This window comes from Acomys minous (assembly GCF_964271855.1).
Source record: "Acomys minous genome assembly, chromosome: 6".
Classification (NCBI taxonomy): Eukaryota; Metazoa; Chordata; class Mammalia; order Rodentia; family Muridae; genus Acomys; species Acomys minous.
In genome coordinates this window covers 51,936,078-51,962,501 of record NC_140487.1, presented here as the reverse complement: position 1 = coordinate 51,962,501, position 26,424 = coordinate 51,936,078, and the positions used below count along the sequence as shown (strand labels likewise).

The 26,424-nt window shown below is 41.6% G+C and overlaps 1 protein-coding gene across 1 annotated transcript in view; it reads right to left on the bottom strand.

Annotated features, from left to right (window-relative positions):
• The window catches only part of PDE1C (phosphodiesterase 1C), a gene marked incomplete at its 5' end in the record, with an annotated part of 524,017 nt that overhangs the window by 451,726 nt on the left and 45,867 nt on the right, over window positions 1-26,424 (bottom strand). Inside the window, one exon of the mRNA XM_084784999.1 lies at window positions 4,360-4,437. Within this exon, the coding sequence (XP_084641125.1) occupies window positions 4,360-4,437 (78 nt within the window). The remainder of the gene's footprint in view (window positions 1-4,359; window positions 4,438-26,424) is intronic.

Sequence of the window (26,424 nt, the reverse complement as noted above, 5' to 3'; positions counted from 1 at the left end):
CTGTGTGGGGAAATTGCAGTCTCTCAGCTGACATGATGACTGAAGTCTCAGGATCACAAGCAAATTTCTCCAGATGTTGATTACACTTCTGCCCAAAAACTTTGCCAGGAATTTGAAAGTGTATTATCATGAGAAAAAAAAAAAAGAAGAAGAAGAAGGTAGTTACAGTTGGCAGCAGGTGGGAGTCTCGACAGTTTAGTGCTGAGATGCATTTGTCAGGTATGTAAGTTACCAGAATGTACTTCTCCCACTGCAGTAAGTGCCTCCGAGCGCACTCGGGAACCAAATTTCTCTCAGGATGCCTCTCAAGCCGGCAGAAACAATTTGTGACTGTGGAAGGGGAGTTGGTTCCCTTTGTCTTCCTTGTGGTTTCAGGGCTATCCTTCACATACAGGCAGCACTGGGCACACACTTGTAGAACTGACTCAAAACACTCAATTAACATGTGCTTACAGGGCTGATTCAAACACTCAGCCACTCGAGCAAATCCCACATAAATAGAGTTGTGCAGCGTACAGAAATGTAAGACGCATTTTGGAAAGAATACAAAGCAGAAAAGGGTCAAAGGGCATTAACTCAATGAGCGAATTAAGTGGAGTAAGAAGAATAAGTTCTTTCTGAGGTTTTCTTCGGCATCAACTGCAGCCTGTTGAGGTCTGTACTATGGTTCCTGTTTGGTGCTTAGAAATTGGTGCCCTTGACTGAAGTAGTTTCCATCTTCTTCCTGGTTTCTTTCTCGCCATGTGTTCTCCTTGAGTAAAGGTACAGAGAGCAGTTCTATGCCTCCCAGTCCCGTGACTCTCACTGTGCATTCTCCTTTGATCAAGTCACAGGAACTAGGATTCCTCTTCCTCAGAATCGACCTTACAAACCAGGAGCCCTTTTCCCCAGGCCCACTAGTACAACCTAAGAATCGGTCCCTTAACTTTCTCTGGGTTTTCTGTGCAGGAGTTGACCAACAATTCTGAATTCCTCATCTGATAGTGCCATATTGACCATGAATACAGAGCAATCCTGCCTGTATCAGGAAGGAAGGAAGGAAGGAAGGAAGGAAGGAAGGAAGGAAAGGATGAAGGTGGGAGGGAAGGGATGAAGGTGGAAGGGAAGGGAGGGAAGGAGGGGAGGAAGGAGAGAGGGAGGCTCCCTACACAAAAAGGCCTCAAAGCATCGAAACAAAGTTTAAGCAGAGTCTATTCCCTCAGTCTACCGTTAGATTATAGGCCCAGTCATATTTCTATGTGATTTCCTTTGCTTCATCCAACCTATGCATTAAAAAAAAAAAAGTGGATAACTAATCCTGCATCTTTGAGTCTTTAAGTTAAAGCCTCTTTTGTTATGTAAACCACAGTCAAACACACCCATTGTGGTTTTCCCTGTTGGTCTGTTCCCATTTTATTTCAGCAGGCTCAAATGTGACTGTTTCAGAAGTAAAGCCTGAACTCTCTTCAGTGGCCGCTCTGCCAGACCCCCTCTCCCTATGGAAGCTCATTTTGTCCTCACAACATTCCCACATCACACACAAGGAACCCCAGGCCAGCTTCTCAGAAGAGTCAGTAAGTCCTACATGCAGCCAGGGCCACATCCTTCCTGTCTCCATCACTGTGTTCTCATTCTCTGCCTTCTGAGAGAGCGAAGGTTTCAAACACCCTCATCAAAAAGCCCTTCCACACACTCTTACTTTTTTCAACTTCCTCTTTTTTTAAATAAAGGCAAGAGTGACAAATAAGATAAGAGGATGGCAGGACAAGATGGGTTCCAGTTAGAGAGCAGAAGCTAGCTCCCACTCCTTTCCCATCCACTCCTACCTAAAAGATAGAACTATGTCTCTGAAAGTTGCTGCCTTTATTCCCCTGGAGGAAAGAGGCCTGAGGCATCCCCAAGCCTCTCAGCTAGTCATCTTCTCAAGCACATCAACAACTATGGCTCTCAGATATACTGGGCCAGAAGGCTGAAGATGATGTTCCAGTGTTTACAAAGTTTGGGGTGACTGTTCAGGCAGCAAACTGTCTCTGTCATTTTTTTTTTCACTTTGGAAGCTGCTAACCTGCACTTCCTGTTTACTCAAGTAATTAATTTTATTCCTTCTCAAGTCTCGGATGGGGTGGAAGACCAGATAATTTAGTCTTACAATTGAGCTTAGTTGTTTAGGAGTTAAGTTTTTTTAGGTGTAGATAGATGTTTTAAGTTAATAAAGATGAGATATGATAGATATTGATTTATGCTCAGAAGTTTAGACTCACCAAGATAGGAAAGATGTTTTCTTCAAGGTTGCCAAATTCAAATACCCAAAACAGTATGAATATAATGTTTATGTAATTCGTGATTGTCTTGTGGTTCTTCTTGTTGTATGTAGTTTATTATATATGTGCATGTAATAATATAAATGTATGTGAAAAAAACACCTAAAAGGAAAAAAAAACATGTCAGATGGCCTTGTGCACATCTCCAGCCTGGTATAGAACCCTGACAATGGCCACTATCAGTGCCCTCCTACACAAACAGAAATGAGAGGACATAAAGCTTTGGGAGATGCCTCACCCAAAAGCCTTCCCTGGGAACCATCTGGAGCTCCCAGGCCTCTCAAAAGGGTTTCTTCTAAGGAAATGGGATAGAAATATAGCTGGATAGAAGAATTAATATGGAAGAAAGGGAGAAAAGAGCAAGTCCGAGAGTGAAAGCCTTAAGTCAACCTCCTAACTCAGGCAAGTTTAGAACCACAGGGAGGCACTCTTCCTTGGCTTTGATAGCAGCTCACAATCTTGATGGGCTAGCCTACAACCAAAGAGATAATAGGGTTCTGATAAGACAAAGGGGAGCACAGCACGTGGCTGGAGCCAGGCCTGCGGGCTGCCAGTCCATCCTGCAGGCCGTTTCCGGACACAGAGATAACATTTACATTTTTCTCCAATGCAGATAAGAGTGGTAAGAAGCAAGAGAAAGCTGTTGTTCTTTTTTTTTACTCTCTCTCTCTCTCTCTCTCTCTCTCTCTCTCTCTCTCTCTCTCTCTGTGTGTGTGTGTGTGTGTGTGTGTGTGTGTGTGTGTGTGTGTATGTACGTATGTATGTGTGTGTATGTGTTTCTCTTTGGCTTTAATTAATGTCATATCCCCACTTTCCAAGCTCATGTCATTTTCATCCCATTCGTACATTAATGCCATCAAAAGATAGCAAACACTCTTCAAGCATCCTGCTAATTCATGACATTTGGCTCTGCCTGTTCCCTCATGGGAACCCATCACGTGGTTGTTGTGAGCACTAAATGAATTCAATGTGAATGGTGTTTAGGATGTTTGGTATCTAGTAACCACTCAATAAAAATCAGCCCTAATTATGCCTGGTACATCTATGCTGTTTTTCACATAACGTCCATTGCAGTAAACTTTTATGTAACTCATTTGACAGAGGGACCTATAAGGGTAGAAAGTTTTACAGGGAAAAAAAAATAGGGCCAGAAGGAGAAATAGATAACCCTAATGATTACAACCACTTAACATACTCAATAACAGCATTCAACATAACTGAGGTGTCACCGCTATGACTGTTTGGTGCATAGTGTGCTTATCAGGGAGCCAAGTCCTTTCTATCTGTGCTCTAGATGGAGTGACGAGCTTCCTCCTAGAAACATTTCTTGAGCCACATCTGCCTACAGCATCAAGAACTTCATTCTGGAAGACATAGGCTCTTCCCTCTAATCTCCCACCCACTTGTAGCTCACTGACCAGAGTACACACAGCTGAGCTTACATCAGTACCACTGAGGTGGGTGGTAAGTGGCAGGCACATAATAGCAAGATACCAGAGTGCACAACCCACAACAGTAACTTCCCAGAAAGGCAGCAGAAACACACAGAAGGTCACATCATGGACAGAGAGCAAGTGGAAAGTGACACGCAACGGGAGGCCCGATTGTCACTTCTCACCAGAAGAGAAACGTCTCTCCTTCATCTGGCAGAAGATAAAGGAGGCATGACATGAATACAGGCAAGAAATCAGAATGCAAATGGCCATGAGGACATTGGCATGTCCCACTGTGTATAGATAGATATCATCCTACAAAAAGAGACCTCAAAGAGCCCCTTGGTGAGGTAACCTGTGTGGCCCAAAAGCCTGCAAGGAGAGCAACACTGCCCATGCCCAAGATCATAGGAATTAGTCAATGGCAGGGAACATCCTAGGGCCCTGCTTGGCCAGCACCAAGGACTCAAGGCTAAGGTTCTGTAACAAGGACTCCAGTCTTTGCTCTGCAGTGCCTGCAGTTGGCACCAGTATACCGTGTCTCTAGTTTTCCTCGCTTTATTGGGCTGGAGCAAGTCCAGAGTTAGGAGGACCAGCTAGAGAATTTGGAAACATGGTTTACTTAACGTGCTCTCCTGCAGCTGCCTGTTCCTCTGTAGTTTCTGTCTGGATGTTCCACTCCTCTGCCTTCCCAGTGCCAGTCTCTGTGGCAAAGAAAAGAAACAGGGTCTGTAGGCACCTGTGAGAGCCAGAGCACTGCCCACAGTGGTCCTTAGCAGGTGGCTAGTAGAGCTGACTAGTCTCTCTGCCAGACTTTCTTTCTTCCTGGGCTTTCCTGGCTCCCTCATAGCTGCCCTTCTATACTTCCTTTGCCTTTATGCCCAGGATGCCCAAAACAGTAGCATCTGTCCCCTTGGTGCTATAGACCTTTGTCTGCCTGCGTAATATGTAAGAATACTGTTGCCAAGTGGGTGGTGGACAAGCCATCCCTGAGAAGGGAACAAGCTGGGAAAGTCAAGGGTACCCTCCAGAGTTCTGAAATAGGCCCACGTGAAGGATCCCTACATGCCAAGGGCACCGGACTAGAGGACAAGAGAGATGTACTCTTCATAAACTCTGTCGTAGAAACTCCTTTGCTTGCCACAACTTGGTGAGTAGACATAAAGACTGCTGTTTTTTAAGTGGACAAACTATCTTAAAGAGGGTAAGTAACATGGCCAAGCATCTGACCAAGGCCGTGATGTCAGCAGCAGCAGGAACTGGACATGGCCTTCAGCAGGCCGAGCTCATGCTCTTCCTCCCCATGATGGCCTCTCTAGGTGTGCAGTCAAAAAAGTTAAGATAGGAATTCTAAAGTGACCATGTTCTAACAAACGCATTTCTGGCGTTAATATATAATACACCAATTTGACATGGATCAAAACGTGTGGGAGTTAGCCATGAATACGCCTTTAATCCCAGCACTCCAACAGGCAGAGGCAGGAGGATCTTCGTGAGTTCAAGGCCAGTCTGGTCTACAATGTGAGTGCAGGACAGCCATAGCTACCCAGAGAAACCCCATCTTGAAAAAACAACAACAAAAACCATGTAGTGCAGTAAATTGACAGTGGACCCTAAAGGTTTACATATTTGAATGTTTGGTTCCCAGTTGGAGGGTTATAAGGAAAGATAATGAGGTGTAGCCGTGTTCGAAGAGGTGGTCTCACTGGGGAAACATGCCTTAAACTCTCCATGTAGTGTATCTGAGTTATGTGGAATACCAAACAGGCAAGTTCAAAGGAGCCTAGAGGCTTCTATCAAACCAAACATGGGGCCAGGTGCCTATAATCCAGCACTTAGGGGGTTAATGAGAGACTCTGAGTTCAATATGCACCATTGCATAAACTGCTGCATGTAAAGGCACACACCTGTAATCCCAGCCCTCAGCTACATGAGCCACTGAAGAGCAGCCTAGGCTAGAGACTCATAAATTAAAAGAAAAAAAAATTCTAAACTGAGTGCAATAGTGGGTGTCTGTTGTCTTGTCCCACCTATTCTGGAAGCTGGGTAAGGGGGCTCACTGGAGTCCAAGAGTTGATAGTAGATTAGAGACATAAGGCCCCAGTCTCTTTTTTTAAAAAAATCCAAACTTCATCAACATTTTAAATATGAACAATGTAAGCTGGAAATGATTCTGTGGCTAATTAAGATAACTAATTTAATGGTGAAGTGTTAAATGTTAAATTTCATCAAAGATAAAAGTTTTATATTGAGCCAGGCAAGGTGACATATGCCTTTAATCCCAGCATTCAGGGGGCAGAGGCAGGCAGATTGCTGTGAGTTTGAGGCCAGCCTGGTCTACAGAATGATTCCAGGACAGCCAAGGTTACACAGAAAAATCCTATCTCAAAAAAAAAAAAAAAGTTTCATGTTGGCAAGTAAACCTAAATAACTGTCAGCACTTTCTTTATTAAACAAAAAAGACTCCAATTCCTTAGGAAAGCCCACAGGAAAGGAGTTTAAAATAAAGACCTGGTCCTGGAAGCCTAAGACAGTAAAGTAGTGGACAGCAAAAGAGCCAGTGAGTACTTAGGGATTCTCTCCTCCTCCCCTCCCCCCTCCCTCCCTCCTTCCCTCCCTCCCTCCTGATTGTGAATCAAATGTAATCTCTGAGCTACTGTTCCAGTGCCTTGCCTGTCTGCCTGTTGCCTTGTTCCCCACCATCATGGACTCACCCTCTGAAACAGCAAGCAAGCCCCCAATTAAATGCCTTTCTTCATAAGTTGGTGTCACTTTACAGGACTAGAAAAGTAACTAAGACAAAACTATTTTCTTACCATTTTGTAGAGATTTTGGTCATGGGGTCACTTTACGGCATTAGAAAAGTCAGACAAAACCACTTTCTCGTCATTTTGTAGAGATTTTATGTCACCCTAAATATGAGTAAAGGAAAATCAACCATGCCTTGCCCCAGAGGGTCATGTTTTAGAGTGAGGAGACAACAGTGGTTACATACATCTCCCAGATTAATTTTGATTCCTTTTCTCTAGGAACTCCCAGATCCTGTCAGCCAAGGAATGATTGATCAGTGACAGAAGAATAAAAAGTTCAAAGAAAATTATGTCAATTTCAATCACTACGCAGATCCTTATTTTTAAAAATAGACAGATAAAAACAAATACTCATATATTGTTTTAACAAAATCACAGGGCAGAGTCGTGTCATGCAGCGTTTTCCTTGATTTGACAAAATACAATACAGGGACTTTCCAATGACTCACAGATTAAAAAAAAAAAAAAAAAGGTAACACTGGATGGGGATGAGAACCAGGAGGTCACAGTCACTAAGTCGTCCCTCATTGCTGTCAGAATGTCGTCAGAAGGTGTTGCTCTCTCCAGGAAGCATAAAGCAGACACCTGAGAGTTATGGGGTATTTTTCACTTCTCCCTGCTTTCTCTTCAAGTGCTCCTTTCAATAATTAAAATCTATTAAAGCCCTAAAGCAAAAACACTTAGTAACACTTCAGCAGGTACTAGGAAGGAGAGAAATGGAATTTTGATAGCAAGCCTGTTACTAACTCGAGAGGGGATCAGCTCAACGCTAATTACGTTTAGCATTCAGTTTCTATATTTAGCAAATGGTCTTAACTTTCAGAGAACAAAGTTCTTTCTATGAATGCTTGCTGAAGGACCCGCCCCATCTACCCGTATGCTACTAACTCTACAAGGCCCATTTAAAATCCCAACAGCTGTTAAAATACCTTTACAGTAGCCCACAAGGACTGCTCCCTACTCAGCCTCCACTTATATATTTGTGTCTATATTAAACATATTGTGAAAAATGTATTGTGTATTGTATGACACGTACTGAAAATATGAAGGAAAGGAAGAAAGACATATTAGTGATAATAGCCAAATTCACTGAATGCTCGTTAAAGGCAGATGCTTTCCTGTGTATTTACTTACTTAATCCTTAGTTTCTATGGTGGAACGCCTTATTATCGGCCCCATACCTCAGAAGGGGTAAATTGAATTGTCTACTGTCTTAGTTTCTTTCCGTTGCTGTGATAAACACCGTGACTAAAGCAACTTGAGGAGGAAAGTGTTCATTTTACCTTACAACTCTCAGTCACACTCCATCACTAAGGGAAGTCAGGGCAGAAACTCAAGGCAGAACCAGATGCAAGGACCATGGAGGAGTGCTGCTTACTGGCTAGTGCACTCTCTTGCTCCTCACAAAGACTGTTCTAGGTACAGACTCCAAAAGGGTAAGAAAGAAGTTCTAAGGTGAGTGTTCTCTAATAAAGAGACTTTCAAGCTACCATCTAAACCGTCACTAACCTCACAGCTGGTTAGAGATATAGCTACCCCAGCCTGGTTGAACTAGTTCCAAGACACTAGTACAAGAAGCTCTCATAATAAGTGTCAGAATTAGAAAAACACTCACCTACCACCCACATCAGGTGAGAGGGGTTTGGAGCATTTGGGAAGGAAAGACCAGACCAGCACATGCTCTGCCTCTGGAAGGCCTCAGTAACAGGCTGCCAATCAAAAAAAAAAAAAAAAAAAAGCCCCAAAGCAAACACAGGACAATGGTGATTAAAAACAAGGAAGGATAACAGGCTATCAAGAAGGGACTTGATATCCTATGATCATATAGAGGGGGAGGAGGTCCCCTCTATAGGGGAGAGGAATACAGTGAAAGAGGGAGGGAGGGAGGAACAGGAGGATACAAGGGATGGGATAAAAGTTGAGATGTAATATGAATAAATTAATATAAAAAAAGAAAAAGAAAAAAAAACAAAGTAAACAAACAAACAACAACTACAGGACCAAATAGGGAGATAGAAGAACAGTACAAGAGATTGAGGTAAGCACTGGGGTCAGAGTTCAGATCCTTGGAAAGAGATGCCAGATCAGGAGACACAGCACCTAAGCAGACCCTGAAGACAAAGAAAGTTTGAGCAAGGGTCCTTTATGTCACCTCTCCCTCATAGCCTACCCACAACCTTGTCTCAGCGCAATGCCCCATGGCTCCCAAAGCACCCAGCGTGAGTTCTGGCTGGATACACTGCAGCACTCCAGGCACCTGCCCTAGAGCAGGCTATGAGCTCCACTGGGAGCTGAGCATCACGTAAGAATTAGCACACATCCCTGTCCAGTGAGCCAATTTGCCTCGCCACCAGCTTGTGTGTAGTAGGAAAGCTTTAAAAAAAATATTTACATTTCTAATGCTCAGAAAACAAATTGAAAAAAGAGTAACATTGTGTAAATTAACAACATTCACATTTCAGTGTCTATAAAGCTGTGTTGAAGCACAGCTTCTCCCACTCAGTAGCCTAGAGCACAAGCTGCTTTCACTACATCCGAAGGCCAGCAAAGCCGACACTGCTCACTCTCTGCTCTCTCACAGAAAGAGCTTGCCACATGACCTGACACACATGAGGAACACAGAAGAAACATCCTAACAGATACTTGAGCCTAGATCCAGCTCCTCTTCCCTCTATCAGTATCCAGAATCCGGACTTCCATCCCCTCCCAACAAGGCTTCCAGTTCCTTATAGCACTTTGTTCCCAGTAAGAACCCCATTAATTCTTCCCAAGTTGGTTACTTCTAGACTGTCTGCAGAAGCATTTATAAGTTTATAGCTTTCAGGGAGTTGACTAGACATTCTACTGAAAACAAACAACAGGATAGGATTCTACGACTCAGTCAGCTTAATAAATGTTGAACTAAACCAATACGTGCAGTTCCTTACCAGGGAACTGTGCAGCGCGCTGAGACAGAGGAGTACTCTGAGCTCTAAGACAGGAGCATGCCCTCAACTCAAGTAGCCATGATGCCTTCTTGTCAAGAACAAGGAAGCACAGCTTTTCATGGCTGCCCAGAGAGTATGCTGCCTTGGTCTTTCTTTCACTTACTGTGGCCACACCACCACGACTGGCTATGGGGACACCATCTACTCTTAAACTTCAGCCTGTGTCACCTGCACACCACTGACATTGCTCACTTCCCAGCATGCCCTGTGCCTGCAAAGCCCATTTCCATCACTTGCTGCAGTGCTGACTTCCTCTCCTCTAAGCCTTCACTCAAGTGTCACCTTCTAAACAAGGTCACCCTATTGAAAAGCACCAATGCACCCACCCAAGCATCTTCCACACTTATTTTATTCTAACAACCATAGAGTTTGTTTATTTTTTTATGTTAGACAGGCACTCAGTCTAACTTGTCACATATCATAGGCCTCAGTAAATATCTATAGAAGTAGTCACTGACCCACCTTGTAGTGTTTAACCCACTGGTTTTAATTCAAGACCTAAAATATTATATTAGGGTTCCCCAGACAAATAGAGCCAACAGAATACATTTATATGCACACATATAAATTTGTAGAAAGGAAATGTACTACGTTGGCTTCCACTATTAGAAGCTGATATTCCACAACAGAACTGGACAGTCAGGAAACTGAGTGACTGCTCAGTGCAAGAATCTGGAAGTTTCAGAATGAACATAAATGATCCATTTCCACTCCAAGACTGGTAACCCAGAAGACTCCTAGAGAGCAGGCTGTTCAAGTCTGCATTTAAAACCTGAAGAAGGAGGTCCCCCTCAGTCACAGTCATAGGGGAGGGGAGTAAGGGGAGAATGGGAGGGAGGGAGGAATGGGAGGATGTAATATGAATGAATTAATAAAATATATCAAAAAATAAAATAAAACCTGAAGAATCTGCAGTCTGATTTCCATGGCCAATGGTGATAATATAAAGAAGAAAATAAAATCATAGTTGTCCAAGAAGAGGCAAGCAAGCTCTCTCTCTCTCTCTCTCTCTCTCTCTCTCTCTCTCTCTCTCTCTCTCTCTCTCTTTCTCTCCTCTGCTTTCTGCTGTATTTGGGCTGCACACATACAAGGCATGTCTTCCCTCATTCCCACTCATGCCACGTATCTCCAGAAATACCCAGTAGTATGACTATCAGTTTCCTTGGTGCATTCAATCCAAGTTGACAACCCAGATCCTCTAGCTGGAGGCAACCCAGGAGGAGACAGAGTATACAACTGTGCAAACTCTGCCTTCACTCCAGGTGAAAAGGGGAAACAATGAAGGATTCAGAGCCCAGGGAGCAGATGTGATTTAGGTTGCTTGGCTAAGATTTGATAATTTTGAAAATGACTACCTTAAGTCAGATGAGATCAGAGAAGAGTGACAGTAAAGGTAGGTAGTTACACTGTCATTGTAATTGATGATATCAGGCACATTTGGGGTGCTATGGCCATAGACTTCAATTGTAACTGAAGGGAAGAGGCAGCACTGATAGGTCAGCTATGGCTAAGAGAGAAAAGGGAAATCAAGGATGACTTCAACATTTTTGGCCTGAGAAAGTAGAAGGATGGAATTACCAAAACTGAGCTGGAGAAAACCAGAGTAACCAGGCTCTGGGAATGAGAAACAAAAGTTCTGCCTGTTTCAGGGTCAAGGGAAACTGTCCTTTAGACATTCATAACCAGACATCATCCAACGTTTAAAAAGGAGCTTCATACACAAGTCTGAAACTGTGCTAAAGGAGACAACTCTGGGCTAGAGGTGTAAGTGGGAAGTCACTGACACCTAAACATAGATTTTTTAAAGTCATGATACAAGGTGAAATGACCAATGGAACTATGCAGAGACAGAACAAAGGACCATATTCTAGGGACGGAGGTGATGGCTTCACTGCTAAAGAACCCGCTGCGCACGTGTGAGAGCCTGAGTCCAGCCCTCAGCACCCCTATACAAAGCTGAACATGATGGCACACATTTGTAACCCTAACACTGTAGGAACAAAGGCTAATGGGTCCCCTGGATCCTGCTGGCCAATCAATCAGTCGGAGGGACTGCATTGTCCCTCTGTCACCAAAACAGTGTTTAAGTGGAGAGTAACAGGAGGAGACTCCTGATATCAACCTCTGGCCCTCACATATATGTGCACAAAGGTACATGTGCACTCATCCCCATGTATGCATATAGCTGCACACATGCACATCCCCAAACAAGCAAACAAAGCCAGACTAAACTCCAGAGCAGTGGTTCCCAATTTTCCTAATACTACAACCTTTAATACAGTTTCTCATGTTGGGGTGACACCCCCCCCCCACACACAACCATAACATTATTTGTTGCTATTTCCTAACTGTAATTTTGCTACTGTTATGAATCATGATGTAAACATTTGATATGCAAGATAACTAATGTGTGATCCCAAATGGGGTCACGACCCATAGGTTGAGAACCTGCGGCTCTAAGACATATGCTTATGAGTACTAGATCTGGAGAAGAAAAATGATGTGATAAGAAGGAAAAGGAAGACTGTAAGCAGTCAGTGAAGAACCAAGAGACCAAATGAGGAAGGGGGGGAAGGGGAGAGGGTCAATCATACACATTTGGCGGGTCAACTAGCAAGGAAACTAATAATTGCCTACTGGATTTGGCAATAGTCAGGTCATTTGGTACTATAACAAGTATAGTTGCTGCAAGAAACAATAGGCAAAACCATGAAACCTCGAGCAGAGTGAACTTAAGAGGAAGTGGAGAGCGAAGAGACACTGAAGTGGAACACAGAGAATGACTGGGTGAATGATGCCGCACGCTGGCACAAAACCATGGGATGGGAAGGCATAGGTAAAAGGCACTGAAGAGTTCACCCAAGACTGATGCAATAGCTGATGTGCCCTGCTGCTGTGAAGTGAAGGATACAGAGAAAAGAAAGGGACCCTTACTCAAGTGATGGTCTCAATTGGGCAACAAAGATCTAGTACAAACATAGATGATGCCCCATGTACTAGGAAGGTCCATTAGAAACTTACATAGCTCACGAATGTACGCTAATGCTATGGGGAAAGGACCTAGGAGTCATCTTTGTTCCCACTTACCTAACCTCACCCACTCACAAGACACACATGCACATGCATCAGTCAGCCTTCCCTCTGGTGGAAGATTGGTACCAGGAAAAGAAAACCTATAGCTATCCAAGCCCCTTGAATAGCATGCCATATAGGAGTTTACATATGTCTATCCACTCGGTGCTTTAAATCAGTCCTAGATTACTTGTAGCACCTGGTGACACAGGCCTCCTATCCCAGCTCCTGGAGAAAGTGAGCCAGAAGAACCACAAGATTAAGATATGCCTGGGTTACATAGTGTGTGAAAAAGAGGCTGGAATATGCCTCGCTGAAAGAGCAGCTTCCTTGAAGCTTCCAGGATGTGAAGCTCTGAGTTAAAGGCCAGGTGCTGGAAAAAAAATAGCTAAGGCAATGTAAATACCATGCAAATAATATATTATGTAGAGAATAATGAGGAAAAAGTCTGCACACATTCAATAATAAGTAATGCAATTTTTTAAAAGGTATTTTTCCATGCGTGGCTGACTCAGTCTTATGTAGAGAGCTCACAGATATGGCTGCTGGCAGGTTCTGGCTGCTCCCACTACTATCATCTTTGGCCAAGACAAATGTATGGCCTACAAATGTATGGGCTGCTGCCAGTCTCTTCCTTTTTTTTTTGTTTTGTCTTGTTTTGTCTTTTTCAAAGAAACTGCTTGTTGAAGCATAACAGATATGTTTAGAAGTCCCCAAGTCCTAGGTACACAAATCCATTAATTTTCACACTGCAAACCACACTCAGCTCCGGTTTAACCACCACCCAGGTCAGGAGGCCCTCATGGTCCCTGCTTCATCATCAACCCAAGGCTAACACTACTTGGCTTTCTACCACCATGCATTCATTTTCTCTGTTTTGAAATAATCTAAGTGGAATCATGCAATGTTTCTTCTTTTGAGCCTACCTCTGTCGCTCAAAACTATGTCTGTGAGACACATTCATGTTTTAGAAATAGTTCATTCCTGCCCGGGATTGCTCTCCCTTGAGTGAGTGAATATACCACCATTGATTTCTTCACTCCACTGTTACATTTCACTTGTTTCAGGTTGGAGCTTGGGTTGACTAGTTTTATGTCAACTTGACCCACACTGGAATGGCACAAGTTTTGGAAAAGGGACTCTCAATTGAGAAAATGCCTCCATAATATCAGGCTATACGAAAAACAAAACAAAACAAAAAACAAAAAAGGAATAACCATTGCATGCCCACACCCCAAACAAAGATAAGGCTATAGGCATTTTCGCAGTTAGTGATTAATGTTGGAGGCCCCAGCTCATTGTCAATCAGCAAAGGATCCTGGGTCCTCTTAGAAACAAACCAGACTGAATAAGCCGTAAAGAGCAAACCAGTATGCAGTATTTCTCTATGGCCCCTGCATCATCTCCTGCCTCCAGGTTCCTGCCTTTTTTTAGTTTCTGTCCCGACTCCCGTGAGTGACGGAATGTGACCTCACAGTTCTAGGCTGAAATAAACAAACCCTTTCCTCCCCAATTTGCTTTTGGCCATGGCGTTTATCACACCAATGGAAACTCTAACTAAGGCAGAGTTCCAATGAAGATAGACTGTTATGAACAGTCTCTGGCCCATGTAGTGGTGCACATGTGCAGCCATGTGTCTTAGACACATTTGTAGGATTGGAACTATTCGATTTCCACCCACACGGTGTTCACACTTAGTGCTGAGCTTTTGTGTTCTCGCCACCTTGTACCACCTTGTAACCACTCTGATGGCAAGCCTTGCTGTTTTAGGGGGTTCTAGTTCAATAGCCTTTAATCTTTTGCTTCCAGTTGTATCCCCCTCTAATTCGCTCTCTAAATAAAGCCAGAGACATCTCTGAACACAAATCTGTGTACTTACCTGTCTTCAAACATTCCGACATCTGCCAGCTGTTCTCAGAATAAATCCAAACTCATGATTGCAGCCTCTGCCTCCAGGTCTCCACAGGTCCTGCCCTCTGCCTCCTGGATGATTTCATCCTACTACCCACACTCCATCCATTATGTTGTGCCCAGACCAGCCTCCTCCCTCTCCCCCAAACAAGCCAAGTTCTCTGCCTCTCTTGGGTTCTTTATGTATATTATTCTTTCTGATGGAACACACCCATCCTCCATCTCCTAGCTCCATCTCTACCCCCACCTGCCCAGTTACTATTAATTCTCCCCCTCAAATCACATGAGGATTGTTGCTGTCTCATGACTTCACCTTCTTTGCATACACAATACACGCATATGTTCTTTTTTTCATTCATTTGTTAATAACCCTTTCTTTCCTCCTCTATATTGTGAGATCCATGAGGGTAAAGCCATGGCTCTCTTGGTCATTATTTCATACCAAATACCTGGCACATAGTAGGATCACAAAAATTTTTGGAAGCTAACAGATTGAATAGTGTCATAGTCTAGAAGAATCTAATCTGTGAAAATAGTTATTCCCTTTAATATTGAGGAAAATTAATGAAGCAAAATATTCTGAGATCTTCTGAAACAATACATCATATATACATTAGCCATTTTCCACAGAGCACCTGCTATATGTGCATGCCATGTGCTTTACAACAAAAACACCTCAGTGCTTGCTTTCAATTGTGCATGAGTTGTTATCAAGTATGTTCAACCTTGGAAAAGCCTTGAGAACCGTACTCCTTGCTTGTATTTCTTTGTATCAATACTCTTATTCTTTAGAGATATTGCAGCATTTAACTTAATTTTCTAATTTATTACTTCAGAAAGTACTACTGATAATAATGGTACCAGCACACTACCGGAGGAAAAAAACACTAGTCTTATCCAGATGCAAAACGCAATGAAGACTGGACTAGCAAGATGTGCTCACTAGGGTAGTAGTGTCATGAATGTTAAAGGAGTAACCAATCACTTTCTGGTTGTATTTAAACCTAGCTCCATGAGATAGAACCTAGGCCCAGTACCATTAACTGAGCCAAAAGCCTTATGACTGGCCAGGTCATAGGCCCTAAGATAGAAACTAGTGTTATTATTCTGCAAAATGGACATAGTAATAAACTGTGCCATGAGTTCTTATATTCTGTGAAATTAGGGGCTCACTGTGTAGCTCTGAACTGGAGCTCACTATGTAGACCAGTCTGGCCTTGAACTCTCAGAGTTCTTCCCACTTCTGCCTCCCACATGCTGGGAGAGTAAAGATGTGTGCCACCACACCAAGCAAGTCGTATCATTATACCCATAGATTAGAGCATCTTTCAGCCCTCATCATAGAAGTTTCTTTTTGCTATAGATGATAATTAACACAGAGATACACAAGCAGACAGCATGTGGGAATAAGAGACTGTAGAGTGCTCAGCAATAAATGAGACATCTATATTACACAATCAAGACTCAAAGATCAACATGGAGGAGTAATCAGAAAGATTATAAGAACCAAAAGGGGTGTATTTCTATAGCAAAACATTATTTGCCAGACATGAAAGTGCACTGGCACACATGGACCCTCTAATGACTGGGACTGCATTCATGAGTCCAACACAAGATCACTCCAGCTAAAATCCCAACAGGATGTGTCCATGAAGTGCCATCTCTGTCTGATAAGCTACTGGGAACTTATAGCTCCTGGGAGAGGCACCATTCTTCAAAGATTCAGGCCATGAGAGGCTACTTATATTCCAGTAGGTGGTCCTATACCCATGCACATAAAGGCCGCACTAAATGAACTCAATAGATATCTAAAGAGAGAAAGAAAGAATGCATACCTGAGTAAGAGGGAACACACATGAAGTTTGGAGGGAGACATAGTAAGGGACACGTGAGGAATTGGATGCAATAGAGATGGATTTGATTCAAACACAGAATACACATGTATGAATATTAGAGACCTTTTTTAAAAGAAAACTGGAAAAGAAATAAGAGAAAGAAAACAATTTTTCTTACTTTTTAACCCAGGAAAAATGAGGTTATCTCCTTCCAGGCTTTCTTTTTTTTCTCTCTCCTTTGTTGTTAAAAGGCTCAGAGGATGACTTGATTTAACCTGCTAGGGAAAGCAGGATGCTCTGGAGAGTCTAATTATCCAAACTCATCTCATCCTCTTTGCCCAAAACTGGTAACGATGAATTGGGAATAGATTAGGAAATCCTCAGTTTAGAGCTTTACTCTAGCTCATTAGCTCAAACTATTTCCATAACTGGCCTTTGTCATCCCACTGGGGACATGGGAAAGGCTAACAGTATTAGGACTGCACAAAATTGCCTCTAAATAAAGAAGGTAATAAGTCTCCTGGAACAACCATAAAAATTCAGAAACTGGGCTTGACCTCCTTTCCTTCAGATAAAAATCTTCTTGGAAAGTCATCGTGTGGTCATCCTTTCTCTGCTAGGCCCTGACCTTTCATGACTTATTGACTTCATTAAATTCCCCCCTCCACCTCTCTCTCTCTCTCTCTCTCTCTCTCTCTCTCTCTCTCTCTCTCCCTCCCTCCCTCCCTCCCTCCCTCCCTCCCTCCTACACTGACACCCTAATGAGTTGTCTATGACTTGTAGCTCAAAGAACAAGTGAACTGTCCAAGGTTGTACCTAATGAGTGGCTGATTCAAGATTGTCCCCCAGGTCATTCTGGTTTGACAGCCTTGCTCTACTATAAGCCTAGACTTCTGCCTTGGCTGTGAACTACAAGACTCAAAGGAGGAAGAACAGAGGCCCTTTGCTGTGCTAGTTTTAAAATTGCTCATGGGCTCATAGTGCTGGGCTCAGATTAAAGGGAATTAAAGGGAACTGGGGAAAACATCCAATTAATTGAGATCATCACAGGGTTAGATTACTACTTAATAGATGAGCAAAGCCCTCCGGGCATGGCCTCAATACAACCATTGGGTTCCCTTTTCAGATGTATTTGGATATCTAACTCCCTGACACTACCTTTGATAAACTGGGTTAAATGAGCTACACTTGGGTGAGAAGATATGCTGGGTCAAGAGTCACATACTGCTCTAAACTTCAGATCTAGAAACAAGATCTGAAGCAGGGCATGGGGACAAGTTTGATCTCCAGGCTTGGTCTGTCTCCACAAAAGAATTGCGTGAGATTCCCTTGAAATAATACAGATGAGAAGGAAACTGAGGCCAGTGAACCAGAGCTCACATCTGTTAAATGTGAGGAGTTTTGCAACTAAAGTACCCAAACAAGGACAGCAGTGTCCTGTGCTACAAGCTTGTGTCCTCCTTTCTATCCTGCCTCCTCATTGGGGGAACTTCCATTCCTCAGTTGAGGTGTTCTTCACTTCACTGTTCTGCATTCCTCTAACACAGGCAAGACCACAGCCATATACTCTAAGCCAAGTGTCCCTCAAACAAAAGAAAATCATGAACTCACCAGTTGCCATTTAAAAGGAAAGTAATGGGTGATTCCAAGATGGCAGTGCCCAGTGTCTATGGAGCTATTGAGCAGAGGATCAGAAGCTGCAAAACAGTCTGAAGGGAACAACCCAGGTGTACCAGACCCCCACCCACATCGTAGCCGGACATACCCTGTGTTCAGGAGTCACAAGCTCCAAGTACCCTGCACTCTTACTAATACTGGAGTAAGTAGAGGCAAGTGAAACCTGGGGCCCTCTAGAATAGCATCTGGATCCCAGATACAGTGTTCGGGCCTCCAGGCCATCTGCTGTTGATCCCTCTGAGAAGACCAAGTACTCAGAGGAATCCTGCTGAACCCCAGATGCTAGGTGGCAGAGCTCAGATGAGTCTAAGTCACAGGAGGACAGTATCTGCTAACCCAACAGAACAAGCAGATGCCTTCTGAAGGGGTCGACTCCTCAACTGCCAGCTTAGAAAACCTGAGCCCCCTCAGCAGATGGCTAAAGGAAAGGGTAAGAACACAATCGACAAAAACCAGAACAGCATGGCTCCACTAGAAATCCTAAACAATGACATTCTAATGCAGCTGAATCTCAGGGAAATGACCTTAAAGCTACGATTGTGCAGTTTTTTGAGAAATATAAAGAGGAAACAAATAGATTCTTTCAAGAAATACAGCAAAATACAAACGAACAAATAGAGGCCACTGAGGACAAGCAGAAAACCACAATCAAACAGACAAATGAAATGATTAAAGCTCTTCAAGAACTGAAAATGGAATTAGAATTAATTAAGAAAACACAAGCCAAGAAAAGCCTGAAAATGGACAACTTAGAGAAGAGATCAGGAATCATAGAGGTAAGTATCACCAACAGGATTCAAGAAATGGAGGAGAGAATCCCAGGTGCTGAAGATACAAAAAAAATCAATACATCTCTCAAAGAAAATATTAAAACAGAAAAGTCCATGACACAAAACATCCAAGAAATAAAGAACTCCATGAAAAGGCATAACCTCAGAATTATAGGAATACATGAAAAAGAAGATGCCAGGTTCCAAGGACCAGAAAATGTTTTCAAGAAAATCATAGAAGAAACTTTCCCCAACCTAAAGAAATAGATGCCTTTGAACAGACAAGAGGCCAAAACTAGACCAGAAAATAAATTTCTCCCACCACATAATAATTAAAACACTAAATCTACAGAACAAAGAAACAATATTAAAAGCAGCAAGGGAAAAAAGGTAAATAACAAAAAAAGGCAGTTCCATCAGAATCACACCTGACTTCTCAACAGAGACAATAAAAGCCAGAAGGGCTAGGGCGGATGTCATGCAGACACCAAGAGACCACAGATGCCAACCAGGACTATTATATTCAGCAAAACTTTCAATCACCATAGATGGAGAAAACAAGATATTCCATAACAAAACCAAATTGAAACAATATCTATGCACCAACTCAGCCCCCACAGAAAATACTAGAAGGAAAAATCCAACCCAATGAGATCAACCACACCTAGAAAATACAGGATATGGATAATCTCACAAGAGCAAAACCAAAAGAAAATAGCCACAGTCATACACTGCCACCACCAACTCCACAATAAAAAGACTATCATTGGTCACTAGTATCTCTCAGCATCAATGGCCTCAACTCCCCAATAAAAAGACACAGACTAACAAAATGACTACCGAAACAAGATCCAACATTCTGCTGCATTCAAGAAGCACACCTCAGCAACAAAGATAGACATTAACCTGATAGTAAAGGGCTAGAAAAAGAGTTTCCAAGCAAACAAATGCAAGAAGCAAGCTGAAGTAGCCATTCTAATATCTAATAAAATAGACTTTCAACTAGAGTTAACCAAGAAAGGTGGAGAATGCCACTTTGCTCTCATCAAAGGAAAAATCCAGCAAGAGGACATCACAATCCTGAATATCTATGCCCCAAATACAAGGGCACATGCATTCATTAAAGAAACATTTTTAAAGCTTAAAACACAGATCTATCCCAAGACATTACTAGTGGGAGACTTCAATACCCCACTATCACCAATGGACAGATCATTGAGGCAGATACTAGATAGAGAAATAATGAAGCGAATAGAGGTCATGAATAAAATGGAGCTAACAGACATCCACAGAACTTTTTACTCAAACACAAAAGAACATACCTTCTTCTCAGCACCTCACAGAACCTTCTCCAAAATTAACCGTATAATTGGTCACAAAGCAAGCCTCAACAGATACATGAAAATTGAAATAATCCCCTACATCTTATCTGATCACCATGGACTAAAGCTGAACTTCAACAACAATAAAAATAACAAAAAGCCTACGCACACATAGAAACTGAACAGTGTTCTACTCAGTGACAACCGGGTCAGGTATGGAATAAAGAAAGAAATTAAAGATTTCCTAGAATTCAGTGAAAATGAAGGCACACATCTGCAAACCTTTGGGACACAATGAAAGCAGTGATAAGAGGAAAATTCATACCACTAAGTGCCTTCATAAAGAAATTGGAGACACCTCATACAAGCAACTTAATGGAACAACTGAAAGCCCTAGGAAAAAAAGAAGCAGACACAACGAAGACGAGTAGGCAACTGGGAATAGACAAACTCAGGGCTGAAATCAATAAATTAGGAAGAAAGAAAACAATTCAAAGAATCAATGAAACCAGAAGCGGTTCTTTGAGAAAGTCCACAGGATAGACAAATGCTTATCCAAATTAACTAAAAGGCAAAGGGAGTGTATCCAAATCAACAAAATCAGAAGTGAAAAAAGAGACATAATGACAAATACAGAGGAAATCCAAATAATCATTAGGACTTACTTCAAAAGACTATATGCCACAAATTTTGAAAATCTATATGACATAGACAATTTTCATGATAAACTCCACCAAACCAAATAATGCAATTAAAAAATGCAACCAGGTCAGTGACAACCGGGTCAGGTATGGAATAAAGAGAAGTCTCAACGGAGGAATATTGAATGGCTGAGAAACATGTAGAGAAGTGCTTTATTTCCTAAGTAATCAAGGAAATGCAAATCAAAACGACCCTGAGATTCCATTTTACACCTACCAGAATGGCTAAGATAAAAACTCAGGTGACTTTGTGGTATTGAATTTCTTGATTTCTTTATATATTTTGGATATTAGCCCTTCATCAGAAGTAGGGTTGGTGAAGACCATTTCCCAGTCTGTAGGATGTCGATTTGTTCTGTTGACTGTTCCCTTTGCCTTACAGAAGCTTTTCAGTTTCATGAGGTCTCATTTATTAATTGTTGACTTTAGAGCCTGAGTTGTTGGTGTTCTGTTCAGGAAGTTGACTCCTGTGCCAATAAATTCAAAGCTCTTCCCCACTTTTTCTTCTAACATATTTAGGGTGTCCTGTTTTAAGTTGAGGTCTTTAATCCATTTGGACTTTATTTTTGTGCATGGTGATGAATATGGGTCTATTTGCATTTTTCTACATGTAGACATCCAGTTAGACCAGCACTGTTTGTTGAAGATGCTATCTTTTTTCCATTGTATGGATTTGGCTTCTTTGTCAAAAATCAAATGCCCACAGATATGTGCTTTTATTTCTGGGTCTTCTATTTGATTCCGTGGTCAGCCAGCCTATTTCCATGCCAGTACCATGCTATTTTTTATTACTATTGCTCTATACTACAGCTTTTATCTTTCTTTTGTAGGTAAGGAGATAGGAGCTGAAAAGAAAGAAAGGGAAATATAGAAATATAGAGGGAGGATAGAACAAAAAATTTATTGAATTTACTCCTCACCTCAATGCCCTAATTGTTACTCACAAATAAGGCTATTTTTTATCTCAATGGTATTGAATTTTGTATATTGATGCAAATCATGCTCATGTCAAAAACTAGTCTAATTTTATCACAAGAATATATAGTCTAGGTCTAATAGCTAGATATGATTCTATAGATATATGAGGTAAAATAGTAAAGTAAGGTCTTCAAAAAACCCAGAGACCTATGGAATATGGCATTTAAAGATGTTTTATTATTCTAAAGATTCTTTAACAACAATACAAGTAAACTCCTGGCAACACCCAGCCTGCCTCAAAGAAGAAGATGAAGAGCATCAAAGACTATCCTTATGGAGTTGGCTTCAAATGTGGCAAACTAGCCATCGGGCAAAATATCCTCATTTCTGCAGCAGACAGAATTCTGCCTTAAAAAAGGGCAAGCTTGGATGTAGGCAGTGTCGATGGCCAAACTCTGCCAAGACAGGGCAAGCAAGTCCTCAATAGTTCCTGCCTTAAAAATATGTCCATCAGATATACTGGGCCAGAAGGCTGAAGGTGATGCTCCAACCTTATAGAGAGTGTTGGGTGACTATTTAGGCAGTAAACTGTCTCAGTCATTTTTTCATTTTGGAAGTTGCTAACCTGTACTCTGGGTTCACTCAGGTGTTTAAGTTTTATCCCTTCTCAAATATCTAATGGGTTTGAAGACCAGATACCTTAGTCTTTCAGTTAAGCTTAGTAGGTTAGGGGTTAAGACGTTTTTAGATCAAGATAGATGTTTTGAGTTAATAGAGATGAGATATGATAGATGTTAATCTCCATTCAGAAATTTATACCCAACAAGATAGGAAAGATGTTTACTTCAAGTTTGCCAATTCACTATGAATGTAGCATTTATATAACCCCTGATTGTCTCGTGATTCTTCCTGTTTTATGTAGTTTATTTTACTCATGTGTAATAATGTAAATGTGTATGTTAAAAAGAAACATAATAAAAAATATAAAAACCCTCAAGTGACAGCACATGCTGGTGAGGAATTGAAGAAAAGAGAATACTCCTCCATTGCTGGAACCACTTTGGAAATCAATCTGGTGCTTTCTCAGAAAATTGGGAATAGCTTTACCTCTCCTGGGCATATACCTGAAAGATGTTCCACCATACAAAAAGGATATTTGCTCAACTACGTTCATAGCAGACTTTTCATAATAGCCAGAATCTGGAAGCAATCTAGATGTCCCTCAGCTGAAGAACAGATACAGAAATTGTGGTACCTTTACACAATGGAATACTACTCAGCTATTGAAAACAAAGAAAGCATGAAGTTTGCAAGCAAATGGGTGGAATTAGAAAAGATCATCCTGAGTGAGGTAACCCAGGCCCAGAAAGACACACATGGTGTATATGCACTTATACATGGATATTAGCCCAAAATAGCTACAACACCACAAGGTAGTGCCACCTAAACATCAGGGCTAAAGGGTAACAAAAACAAGCTTTACACTCATACCGACTTTCCTGCTGTGTACCGCAGCACCCAAAAGTTCTCATGCTCCTCCAAGCACTAACATAGCTGAGAGTAAGTTAAGGTCATGTCTAAAGAACAAATGCCAAGAGCTGGCCTGATCCCCCAAACCCACATTCTAAAAGCTGTGTGCACCTGTGATCCCATCACTCGGACATGAGATAGACAGATCTCTGGGGCTTGTAGCTAGCCAGCCAACCTAGCCTAATTGATCAGCTCCAGGCTAATGAGACACCTTGCCCAAAAAAGAAAAGGAAATGGTGAAATGATTGTGAAATACTAAGTACCCAAGGTGTCCTCCAGTGTCCATATGCATGCACAAACATAGCACAGGCACAAACACATATGAGTGATCACACAGACATTTAAATTGAGTCAAGAATCAAGTTAAAGCAGTAAGGATGAAAAATAATAACAAAATCATTATTTTCAATTATTAATTCTTGATTAATTATTAATTATTTTCTTTTCATATATATTTTTATTAATTTATTCATACATCTCAATTGTTATCCCATCCCTTGTATCCTCCCATTCCTCCCTCCCTCCCTATTAATTCTTTCCAATTATTAATTCTTTTACATTTTTTACCTCAATAGACTATTATAGTTCTCAGCTCCAAAGTTTAGTTTTGTCTGTAGAACATGGCCATATCTGAAGGTTTATATATGTCATATTGTAGCACTTTCCGGGGAGTCTTTTGTACCTGTTCTGTGTGTCTGAGGAAACGTGCTGTTCAGAACTTTAAGTGTGCAACCACAAAACATGGCATAGCCCACAGCCACCACAGAATAAGGCTGGGCACACGGTTGTCACACCTGATCTATGTGTACGTGTTCTTTGCCATTGAATACCCATTTAAAAAGTCCCCAAAGGCACTTGAGTAGCAGTCTTGGTCATCAGAAATCAGTATTGTATAATAAAAAACCCCACACACTCTGCAGGTGCACTTATGCTCCGTGTGCCCTGGAGAATTGATTCAGCATCTTCGGCTGATGGGAAATGAAAGAAATAGCACCTAAATTGGGGAACTACAGTGAGAATTAAAACAACTTTATAAAGAAGAGCCTGGCCTTCAGTGAGCTCTTAACAAGTACTAGAGAGCTGTGGCAGCGTGCGAGCCTCTGGGTCCTACAGTTTTAGCCACTGTGAACATCTTAACATATTCTGTTTGCTCCACAGCTTAATCAGGAGAAAAGGGTGTTCTTTAGAATTTGTCTCATAGGCTGGATCTTTAGAAAATATTGGGGGAGGGGGGACTGAAGTATGGGAATCTTACATTTTGATAATAGACAAATACCATTTGCATGCACACACTAAATGTAAAAATACAAATAGCCTTTTAGTAATGTCTGTATAAAAACAGTTCCTTGCCTTTAATTAATGTTTGTATAAAAAGAAAGTTCCCAACAAGGAACAACAAGAGTAAATTGTATTTAATTTCATGCTTTAATCAAATCTTTTTCAGTAAAGCTAACCCACTTCCAGTGGCACCACATAATCACTAAGAAAAAATAAATTCAATTGTAATCAGCAAATGTTTTATAGCTGAATATATCATATTTACCTTGAAAATGTTTTCAACTTTATTCTACTAGTATTTTAGAGATGGCTGGCAAGAAAATGAACTTATTTTTTACCTGACTGTTAGGACACTTATTAAATAAAATATGGCACGGTCATATAGAGGGCATTAAAGTATAACCATGAAAATTGTGACTTCTAAGAAAGTTAATAGTTTTTTAAATGATATTGCTTTAAAATGGCACATTCTATGAAGAAACTCATGTATGATCTAATTTCAACTTTACAATATAAAGTTAGAACTTGAAACATGGGATTTTAGGTAATACTTTTCCAGGGATTCAGGGAGATGAGGACCAAAGTCAGGTCCTTTTGTTCACTAGGCAAATCTCTACCACCAAGTTAGGTGCCCCATCCTATGTGTTAAAATGTGTAAATCACAGTGTTTATGTTCACTTATATATGAAACAAAATCTTAGAAGGCCATCAATGAGAAAAATGTTCATAATGGTTATTTTGAATGGTAGACTCGTAGGAGATTTTTAAAAATTTTATCTTTAAATTACAAAACACAAATCAGAGTGTAACAGAATACATGGGATAAAAAAAGCAGAAGTGGGGAGTAAGAAGAGGGAGACAAGAAGTCAGCTACAGAGAGAACGAAGCCTAAGAGAGGGGAAATTTTTGAGGGAACAAAGTATAATGACACACATGTATGAAGATGCCCTGAAACCACACATACACAAACAATAAAAATACACTCAGCTCTGCTCTGTGTGTGTGAGTGTGCATGAGTGTGTGTGTTCTGTGTGAGTGTGTGTGTATGTGTGTGTGTGTTCTGTGTGAGTGTGTGTGTGTGTATGTGTGTGTGTGTGTGTGTGTGTGTGTGTGTGTGAGTGTGTGTGTGTGTGTGTAGAACAATACTCAAGAAAAAGAGGCTATCAATTTGAAAGGAGTAAGGGCTGAAGGAGCAAAGTGGAAGAGACTGGGGAAAAGTGGTGTAATTTCATTTCAATTAAAAACATTTGTTTTTAATTTATTCTTGTCCACTCTATTCAAGACCTAGAGCTTGTCAATGCTGTTTCCCTTCTGATGTCATGCCCTGGGTCATGTATCCTTGTTCATCTTGCTTTGGCATCATGCAAATCCTTGAGCTTGTTAAACACACCAGCATGTCAAAGCATCTGATCCAGCTTGTGTTGCTGTTTTATTTTCTTCATCCACAACACTGCAGGAGAGAGAGACAGAGAGAGACAGAGAGAGAGAGAGAGAGAGAGAGAGAGAGAGAGAGAGAGAGAGAGAGAGAGAGAGAGAGACAGAGAGAGAGAGACAGAGACAGAGACAGAGAGAGACAGAGACAGAGACAGACAGAGACAGAGACAGAGACAGAGACAGAGAGCTAACTTGGAATAGCAGGAGTACATTTATTCATTTTATTTATTTATTTATTTAAGCACTTTACAGCCTAATCCCAGCCACCTCCTCCTCTCCTCCCAGTCCTACCCTCATGCCCCCAAGAGGTACCAACACACACTGGCACTTCAGGTCTCTGCCAGAGTAAATATATCCTCTCCCACTGAGGCCTGACAAGGCAGCCAAGCTAGGGGAAGGAGATCCAGAGGCAGGCAGCAGAGTCAGAGACAGGCCCTACTCCTACT